Source organism: Natator depressus, chromosome 13 (genome assembly GCF_965152275.1).
Source record: "Natator depressus isolate rNatDep1 chromosome 13, rNatDep2.hap1, whole genome shotgun sequence".
NCBI classification, from domain to species: domain Eukaryota; kingdom Metazoa; phylum Chordata; order Testudines; family Cheloniidae; genus Natator; species Natator depressus.
The window spans coordinates 33531760-33542031 of NC_134246.1; the positions used below are offsets into that span (position 1 = coordinate 33531760).

The 10272-nt window shown below is 50.0% G+C and overlaps 1 protein-coding gene across 1 annotated transcript in view; it reads right to left on the reverse strand.

Annotated features, from left to right (window-relative positions):
• Positions 1–5749, reverse strand: part of LOC141997720 (cytosolic phospholipase A2 gamma-like) — a 42456-nt gene extending 36707 nt beyond the window's left edge. The window contains exon 1 of the mRNA XM_074970148.1: positions 5665–5749. Within this exon, the coding sequence (XP_074826249.1) occupies positions 5665–5749 (85 nt within the window). The remainder of the gene's footprint in view (positions 1–5664) is intronic.
• Positions 5750–10272: the final 4523 nt, after the last annotated feature.

Consider the following 10272-nt stretch of genomic DNA (forward strand, 5'->3'; position numbering starts at 1 on the left):
TCACCCTAACCCCCCGCGAACCCCGAAGCAACCGTCGTAGCAGGCGCCAGAGGGGAGACCCCCGGGGTGGCAGAAGACGACCTCTCCTCCATGTATGAGGAGATCAAGGCCCTAGGTTTGACCCCGGTCACCCAGGGAGAGAATGACCTACTGCCGGCTGGCCTCGACCTGGGCAACCTTACCCCAGTCCCCCTTTCCCCATGCTCCCTCCCCCTAACCGCCTTCCCAGGCGAGCACCCTGCAGAAGGTGGTCCACCACCTGATGCCATGGCTGCCAAAGCCACCACAGAGCCTGCGCCTAGCATCACTGGGAGCCCCCTCCCCACCCCCTTAACCCTCGAATCTGTTCGGGAGGCACCACCTCTTAGCTGCTTGCCTCCCGAAGCCCAGAGCCTCGCCTCTGCCCTCGCCCCCACCCCGTCCCTCCCCAATCCACCTCCTCCTGCAATGCTATTGCCGCCCCTGGGATTATTTCTTTCCCGTTTTTTGTGGCTTCCCCCCAAGGAGCAGCCTTTGCATTTTCCTGCCGCGACCCATTAGGAGCTGAAATTTTCCCTCCGCCATCCCCTTCTACCCCATCGCTTGAGACGGACCTAATAACTTTAGCCTGTCAGACGCCCCGTCGGTGGTCTGCACCCTGCCTGCCCGCCTCAGCGGACCACGAGGCTGCACCAAGAGCCCCACCAGGGAATAACCCGGAAATCGCAACCCCACCCCCCCATGAGCTGCAAAAAACGTTGCGAGAGTTTTTAGAAGACATCTGTGGCTCCCGCAACAGGGTACAGCTGGCTCTCCAGCTATGGGGGGACTTTGATCAAATCCTCCAGGCCACAAGGGCCCTTATAAAGGAGGTGAAAGGGAAAGGAAGGCACGGTGCTGCGGCCTACAGGCAGGCCCTCAGCTTCCATGACGATTTACTCACTTACGGGATGGGTCATGGATTGTTGCGTGACCCGCCGGGGGCTGCGAACACCCCCGCCAACAAGGAACCCCCACCCCCCTAGCCCTCCACATGACGCCTCTCATTATTGCAACTTTGAACACCAGGGGCTATAGGATGGCTCTCCGCAGGTCCCAGGTGCTCTCTTACCTTTGGGAAGGAGGGTACTCTGTGGTTTTCCTGCAGGAGACCCATACGGATCCAACCGCCGAGGACAGCTGGCGGCTGGAGTGGGGGGACGGGGGCTACTCTCGGTGCACCAGAGTTTGGTCCTGTCAAAAGTCACGAGAGTCGGAGACCTCCTGGACTACGACCGGGGAGACTGGCTGGATCCCCTGACGCTTGCTCGGTGCTTGGGGCTCTCCAGACCTCGTACCCCCCAGCGCATACTTCAGGAAGTGAAGGCCGCCTTGACGCCCGCTGCTCGGGCTTATCTCAACCGAGCCCTGTGTGAGGGCACACCCCACCCACCCTCTACCCCAGGCCTGCTGGACCTTTCAATTGGGCCCCTACCCCATAGATCCCAACAAACCCCTCACCCTTTCACTGCGAGCCGGCTGCATGAACTGCAGCTGGTCAGCTTCCAAATCGCGCCACGGAAATATCTATACACACTCACGCTTCACACCCTTCACGCCCACACCCTGGTGTCCCGCCCCGATACAAAGTGGCGGGACCTCCTGCCACCTTTAGAGGGTGAGCAACCGTGGTGGGCCAGCCTGTATTCCACCTTGGTCCCGAGGCCCGTCGGGGACATTAGTTGGCAGCTCCTTCACGGAGCTGTGAGCATGGGCGTGTTTTTGACACAGTTCACCCCCATCCCAGATACTTGCCCTTTTTCCAACGTGAGGTAAACCCTGGCGCACATATATTTAGAGTGTGCCAGGCTGCAGCCCCTTTTCCGGCTTCTCACGAATATTTTATTACGCTTTTGGCTACACTTTTCCCCTCACCTTTTTATCTACACACTCCCCATCCGTGGCCCCACAAAATCGTGAGATCTCCTGGTTAACCTCCTCCTAGCCCTAGCTAAAACAGCCATTTATAAAACCAGAGAGGGGAGGTTGGCTAATGAAGCGTCCTGCGATTGTAGGGCCGTTTTCCGATCCTCAGTACATTCACGTATCCGGGCGGAGTTCCTCTGGGCGGCGTCCACCGACTCCCTTGATGCCTTCGAGGAGCGGTGGGCACTGTCCGAGGTTCTCTGCTCAGTGACCCCGTCCGGTTCCCTCTGTCTGACCCTTTGATTGAGGAGAAGAGCGAGAGACCCCAGCCCCAGCCGTTGCCGCTGTGGATACCATCATCACTGTCACCTAGGAGGGGTCCTATCACACGTGGGTGTATGTCCCCCGCACCCCAAAACCACCCACCCTGCAGCCGTGCCCATCTTGTTGGGCACTCTCAGGAGAGGAATAATCGGGTGACACTGGGCATGGCACTAGGTAACTCGAGGGGGTGGAAGACCATGAGTGTCGAGGAAGCCCCCCCGCTCTAGGCCACCAGGTAACTCAGGAGGGTGGAAGACCACGAGTGTCGAGGAAGCCCCCCCGCTCTGGGCCCAGGCTAGCCTGAACACTTCTCCCTCCTGAAGGCTGCTGTGTTATACCTTGTGTTTGCTTTTGTTTTGTTGCATAGTTTTGCTTTATCCTTTTTGGTGATTTTTTGAAAGTGTTACACAAATAAAATTCTTTTCTGCTTCAAAAAACACTCTCCTGCTGCCCTCTGGCCATGCTGTATCACACTAGGCACAGAGATGTGGGGTGGCTAATGCAGCGTCACACAGGGTGTGTCTACACTGCAGAGTCCACCATGGTTCTGACACTTGTTTATCACCAAACCTGTTGCCATGCACAGGGGCATGTTAATGTAGATGGAATATGTGGGCTCAGCCAGTCACAGGTGCTAACACAATCCTCTCACTGTCCAACAAGTGGGGACTGGGGAGACCCAGAAAACAAGAGGCTGAGTGTCAGACTTGATGGCTACCAGCAGAGATGGTGGCAGGGGGAGAATCAAGGGCTGGGCTAGCAGGGGGCAGAGGTTCAGGAGGGTCAGGGCAGTGTCAGAGCTGGGGATGGGGAAAGCTCAGGACTGGGCGAGCCAGGAGTGAGTGGCACCGGCAGAGCTGTTTGAAGCCCACACCTTGGCAAACACACCCTGTCAATTTTCCACTCCCCAGCCCACCTGGCAGGTTACTTTCCTTTTACTCCCAGTCCTGAGGAATTCTTGTGACTGGCTTTGTTTACTGACTGTATACCCCTGGCTCCCTGCCCAGTTGGGCTCCATTTCAGCCCTTGATCACAGTCTGCAGGGGAGGAGTAGCTGGAGGAAACATTGATAAATAACCTCTGGAAGCCCCGACAGCAAAGGAGGGAGAGAGGCCAGATGAGCAGGGGAAAAGCCATCCCGCTGAGCTGGTTAATGTCCCGGGAGAGGACAGGATGAGGTCTAGGGGCTTGGGAGGTGGAAAGGCATAAGGGGCTGAGGCTGATGGAGAATCAGGGGACAGGGCAGGTAGTGAGCCCCAGGGTATGGGGAGAAGGGAAGAGGGAGACCTTGGGAGCCAGGGTGGGAATTAGAGGGAAGGATGAAGTGCTCCCAGAGGTCTGGAATTAAGGGGATTTATGCTGTGGGGCAGCCCCAGGGGGTTCTGCTACGCCTCACTTGAAAGTTCACCTGACTCTCCCGACACGACACACACCCCCAAAGCCTCACAGAGCCACTGGTGACAGCTAGACAGGAAAAGTCCTTGAACCAATTCCCCATCCCATGAGCACAATTCCCAATTATCATGTGGTAAATAAGTACCCTGACTTTCACAGTAAGCCAAAAATCAAGCTAATCCCATTTCAAAACAAGGCTAAAACAAGCCAGTCCCTAAGAACCCCAACACTCTGTGTGACTGGATCCCCCCGGCGTGCAGTCTGGGACTGTGGTGGGCCCGCTGTGCACCCCTGACTCTCTCCCCCCTTACTCCTGCTTGCCGCGAGCCAATCAAAAGGAAAAAAAGAAGAAGAAGCAACAGCTACTACAAGCTACAAGCCAAAAAAGCAACAAGCTACAAGGCAAAAACAGGACAACGACCTCCCATGTCTTATATCAAACACTCCTGGTAATCCACCCCAGAAGATATTAGCCTTTCTCATGGCTGCATAACTTTACTGACTCATTCGATTTGTGATCCACAATAACCCCAGATCCTTTTCAGCTATACCACCACCTCGCTAGTTATATCCCATTTTGCAGTTGTGCTTTTGATCTTTCCTTCCTAAGGCATGTCTACACTGGCACCTCACAGTGCTGCAACTTTCTCGCTCAGAGGTGTGAAAAAACACCCCCCTGAGCTCTGCAAGTTTCAGCGCTGTAACGTGCCAGTGTAGACAGTGCACCAGCACTGGGCTACGCCCCTCATGGAGGTGGGTTTTTTAGAGCACTGGACTCTTGTCTAGAACTCTCTCCCAGCGCTATGCCACGACTGCACAAGCCATGTAAAAGCGCTGCTGCGGCAGTGCTTTAAAGTTGCTCATGAAGATGTGAAGCACTTTGCACTTGTCTTTACGGAAATTCACCTTCCTGATTTCAGACCAATTCTCCTATTGATCAAGGTTGTTTTGAATTCTCACCCTGTCCTCCAAAGCACTTCTGTGACATTATCTAATTAAAATATAATCATGAAAATCATTATTGCTACCACTGTTATATAATTGCAGCAAATCTCACACAAAGTATGACACATGGCCAGAAAGGGTTCAGCAGCTTGCAGGCTGATTGGCTCAGAGTCAACCATTAGAGAGAGGTGAGAACAGTAAATGGTAATTAAAGTCCATTCCTTGCTAGATAGGCTAGAACTTTGAAATGCAAGCCTGTAGTGCTAGAGAATTGAAGGTGATACTAATTGTATGTGTTAATTATAGCTTCTTAAATGTTAGCCACGTACAGAGACAGTTCCTGTCTGTCACTATAGCTATTGATTTAGAGATCAAAAGTAACATTTAGATGAATCTTGGGTGAAATAATGTCATTGTCTATACGTCTTTTTAAAGTTTGTGATAAACTGCTTCATAGGCTCCAACGGGTTCTCAATCCCCCCGCCCCCACCCCGACTATGCCCCCGTCCCGCCCCATCCTGCCCCTGCCCCGCCCCCATTCCAACCCCTTCCCCAAAGTCCCCACCCCAACTCCGCCCCCTACAGCACATCCCCACAAACATACACTCAGCCCTTCTTCATTTGCAGTAACGCATTTTATTGCAGGAAATAGGATGGGAATCCACCACAGCAAGAGGTACCATGGCTCAGCCTGAGACAATCATTTCCCCACATCACCCTTAGGAACGCAGAAAGACACTAGGGGCAGCAGAGGGTGGGGCCGGGGAAGGGGCGGCTATCCTGTATAACGGGCACTAGGGGCAATAGAGGGTGGGTCTGGGAAAGGGGCAGCTATGCTGTATAAACACACTATATGTATGAAGAAATACTTCCTTTTTTTGTTTGAAACCTGCTGCCTATTAATTTCATTTGGTGACCCCTTTGTTCTTGTGTTAGGAGAAGGAGTAAATAACACTTCCTTATTTACTTTCCCCTCACCATTCGTGACTGTAGAGACCTCTATCATATTGCCCCATAGTCACCTCTTTTCCAAGCTGAGCAGTCCCAGTTTTATTAATCTCTCCTCAAACAGAAGCTGTTCCATACCCCTAATCATTTTTGTTGCCCTTCTCTTACCTTTTTCAATCACGGTGGGAGAGAGATAGGCATCAACATACTCATTTAACGTGTGGGGAAACTCAGGATGGGTGACTTGAACCATGGTCACACAGCCAGGACCCCACCGCAGGAAAGCTGATAATGTTACAATAGCTACATCCAACCCACTAGAGCCCTTCCCAGGGCTGGGAATAGAACCCAGGAATCCTGACACACACATACACCCCCTCCCGCTTTAACCACTAGACCATAATTTGGAATTAGCAATGACAATTTCCTTTATCTCTTTACGTAGGAATTTATATGCTCCCCCATCCCATGACCATAGTATCTTAGCAGCATCAATATCTTTAATGTATGTGTCTTGATAGAATATCAGGGTTGGAAGGGACCTCAGGAGGTCATCTAGTCCAACCCCCTGCTCAAAACAGGACCAACCCCCAACTAAATCATCCCAGCCAGGACCTTGTCAAGCCTGACCTTCCCAGCACCCCTGTTCACAACCAGCCCTAAAGGACTTGCCCCAGATCCCACAGGTCTCTGGCAGAACTGGGAACTGAACCAGGCTGCCTTAAGTCCCAACCACAGGACCATCCTACCTCATCAGACTATTCCCTGAGCTCAGTGTGGGGCAGAACACTTGCTTCTATTGCTACCTGTGTGTTGCCTCGTGCTCTCAGTGCAATCTCTGAAAAAAATCACATAGAAATCAGAAATGTCAGGCTAGAAGGGACCTCAGGAATCGCCATCAAATTCACCCCCCTGGACTGAGGCAGGAGTAAGCACCCCTAGCTCATCCCTGACAAGTGTTTGTCTAACCTGCTCTTAAAAATCCTCCATGGGTGGGGATTCCAAAACCTCCTTGGTAACCTTCTAATAAAGCACCCTATGGTAAAACTATAACGAATCTAAACTCAGTGAGGCTGGCTCTTGAACCCCCATCACTCCTCGTGCATGGAACTCCCATTAAAGCGAGGACCTGTACATCAGACAGAAAACAGCTCCTCCGCTTGAGATTTCCAAAGGCTGTTAGAGGAGTTAGGCAGCCACCTCTCCTTGAGAACCAACCCAAAGGGACACGCCAATCTAACTCTTTTTTCCTCAGAGGAAATGTCTCTGAGCTTCCGCTGTTAACAAGGACAAGTGCAGAGTCCTACACTTAGGACGGAAGAATCCCAAGCACCGCTAGAGGCTGGGGATCGACTGGCTAAGCGGCCGTTCTGCAGAAAAGGACCTGGGGATTACAGTGGATGAGAAACTGGATATTAGTCAACAGTGTCCCCTTGTTGCCAAGAAGGCTAACAGCATATTGAGCTGCATTAGAAGGAGCATAGCCAGCAGTTCGAGGGAAGTGATTATTCCCCTCTATTCAGCACTGGTGAGGCCACATCTGGAGTACTGTGTCCAGTTTTGGGGCCCCCACAACAGAAAGGATGTGGACAAATTGGAAAGAGTCCAGTGGAGGGTGACGAAAATGATTAGAGAGCTGGGGCACATGACTTATGAGGAGAGGCCGAGGAAACTGGGCTTATTTAGTCTGCAGAAGAGAAGAGTCGGGGGGATTTGATAGGAGCCTTCAACTACCTGAAGGGGGGTTCCAAAGAGGATGGAGCCAGGCTGTTCTCAGTGGTGGCAGATGACACAACAAGGAGTAATGGTCTCAGGTTGCAGTGGGGGAGGTCTAGGTTGGATATTAGAAAAAACTATTTCACTAGGAGGATGGTGAAGCACTCTAATGGGTTACCTAAGGAGGTAGTGGAATCTCTGTCTGTTAAGGCCCAGCTTGACAAAGCCCTGGCTGGGATGATTTAGTTGGGGTTGGTCCTGCTTTGAGTAGGGGGTTGGACTAGATGACCTCCTGAGGTCTCTTCCAACCGTAATCTTCTATGATTCTAGGATGAGCCCTCCAGGGCAGGGGAAGAGAGCTGAAACACTCTGGTTCTATCCACAAACAAGTCCTTAGCCAGCCAGGAGAACGGTGCCTTTTTCAGAGTTAGGCCCCAGAATCTGAGCTGGCTTGGCTTCTAAACAAACATAATTAGGGAAGAGCTAGGAGTAGAAAGGGACTGCGCTCACCCCATTTAATGTGAAACTTCTTCGGCATGGCATGGGGTGAAAAGCAGGGCAGGATTTTTGGCGCTACCTTTGACTAGCAGGGACAATCCTTTGTGTTGGAATTGGCCTGAGACCAGAAGCTTGCATTTAGCTTCTTTCCTACTTTCAGCCAGGAATCACTCATAGCTGAGATATACAGTAGGTGCATTTTTATATCAATACAAGGGACAAATGATATTTCTTCTTTCCCTTCTGCTACCATTTCATCTTCCATCTCCTTTTCTTTTTCTTCCTTTGATGATGATGAAGCTCTGGGGTTCAATGCAAATAGGTCACTGGTCAGACCGTTAAAGGGATATTGTGTACATTGGTGGTCTCCACACCTCAAAAAGGGCATTGAAAACTTGGAGATTGTTCAGGAAAGAGCCACCAAAAATATCTGAAGTCTGGAAAACCTGTCTTGCAGTGAGCCACTAAGTAAACTTAACCTGTTCAGCTTATCCTCGAGAAGGGTAAGAGGTGACTTGTTCATGGGTTGCATGGAATGGCAGTTTCTCATAGTAGAGGGCTGTTTAGCAGACAAAGATCCAATGGCTGTAAGTTGAAGCTAGATTCATTCAGGGTAGAAATAAGGCGCAAGTTTTAAACAGGGAGGGTAACTAAACATTAGAACAATTCATCTAGGGGTGTGGCAAATTCTCCTTCTCTTGGGGCCTTTACCTCAAGATTTGACATCTTTCTAAAAGATATTTTCTAGCACCTCGCACAGTGGGGCCCTGTTCCATGACTAGGGCTCCTGCAGGCTACGATAAATAATAATAGCTCAGCCTCGAGTTATTGGGGATGTAACTCTCTGGCCTATGTTTTCAGACTGAGTGCTCACAGCAGTCCCATCTGGTGCTGAAATCCATGAGAAGTCTTCAAACCAGCCCTGCTGCCCCTTAGAGCATGCTGCAAAGAGGATCTATGTGATAGGAAGTTTGGGGAAGGCTGAGGAGAGGGGGCTCATGATGGGAAATTTTGTGTTTGTGGACTGGGTTCATTTATTTTACCGCAAGGATGTGTCTCTACTGCTGGGCAGTTCCTCTGATATGGATTGAGTTCAGTGTCAGGGCACCTAAGTCCAGATTTTCTAAGGTATTTAGGCACCTAGTGAGATTTTCAAAAACATCAAGGTTTCTCAATACCATTGATTTCAATGGGTTTTAGGCACCTAACTAAAATTTTGGGTCTTAGATCTTATTTATGGGTATTTCTCTCCTTTTGCGCCCCCTCTTCCCCCACATTCAAAATTGAAATAAATAAATACACAAACATTAGACCTGCTCGGAAATACTGTTTCATCTGAGCAAAAATGTTTTGTCTGTTAATTGGAATGGAACATTCTGATATGGTCAATACAGAATGTTTCAATTCTCCTTGTCGGAATGACTTTTCATTTCAGGTTTTGTGTCTGATGTGACATGAGATGATATGGTTGAAATCAGAGGAAACATTTCAATTTCATCCAAACAAAGCATTTCATCTGACCCAAAATGACAATTTTTTTCAAAATTTTGTTTCATGGAAAATTTCAACTTCTTTCTGTTCTGTGGCATTTTGGAATGGAAACATTTGCAAAATGCAAAATGCAGAATTTCCCATGACACTGATTCCTGTACAGTACTCATAAATGTAATTAACACCCCAGATACCATAGAGAATGTCCCAAACACTAAGTTCATTCCACTTTGGCTGTGATGCTAGGGCAGGTGGAAATAGCGGATTTGGAAGTGCACCAGTGACACACGGAGCCAATCAACCTGACACTGCCTTGTGCTTATTAATTTGCTATGAGTAATGAATTGTTAATGAATGGAAAGGAAAGCAGCAGAATACGGACCCTGGACTTCAGAAAAGCAGACTTTGACTGCCTCAGGGAACTGATGGGCAAGATCCCCGGGAGAATAACATGAGGGGGAAAGGAGTCCAGGAGAGCTGCCTTTATTTTAAAGAATCCTTATTGAGGTTACAGGGACAAACCATCCCGATGTGTCGAAAGAATAGTAAATATGGCAGGCGACCAGCTTGGCTGAACAGTGAAATCCTTGCTGATTTTAACAGAAAAAAGAAGCTTACAAGAAGTGGAATATTGGACAAATGACCAGGGATGAGTATAAAAATATTGCTCAGGCATGCAGGAGTGAAATCAGGAAGGCCAAATCACACCTGGAGTTGCAGCTAGCAAGAGATGTTAAGAGTAACAAGAAGGGTTTCTTCAGGTATGTTGGCAACGAGAAGAAAGCCAAAGAAAGTGTGGGCCCCTTACTGAATGAGGGAGGCAACCTAGTGACAGAGGATGTGGAAAAAGCTAATGTACTCAATACTTTTTTTGCCTCTGTCTTCACGAACAAGGTCAGCTCCCAGACGACTGCACTGGGCAGCACAGCATGGGGAGGAGGTGACCAGCCCTCTGCGGAGAAAGAAGTGGTTTGGGACTATTTAGAAAAGCTGGACGTGCAGAAGTCCATGGGGCCGGATGCGTTGCATCCGAGAATGCTAAAAGAGTTGGCGGATGTGATTGCGGAGCCA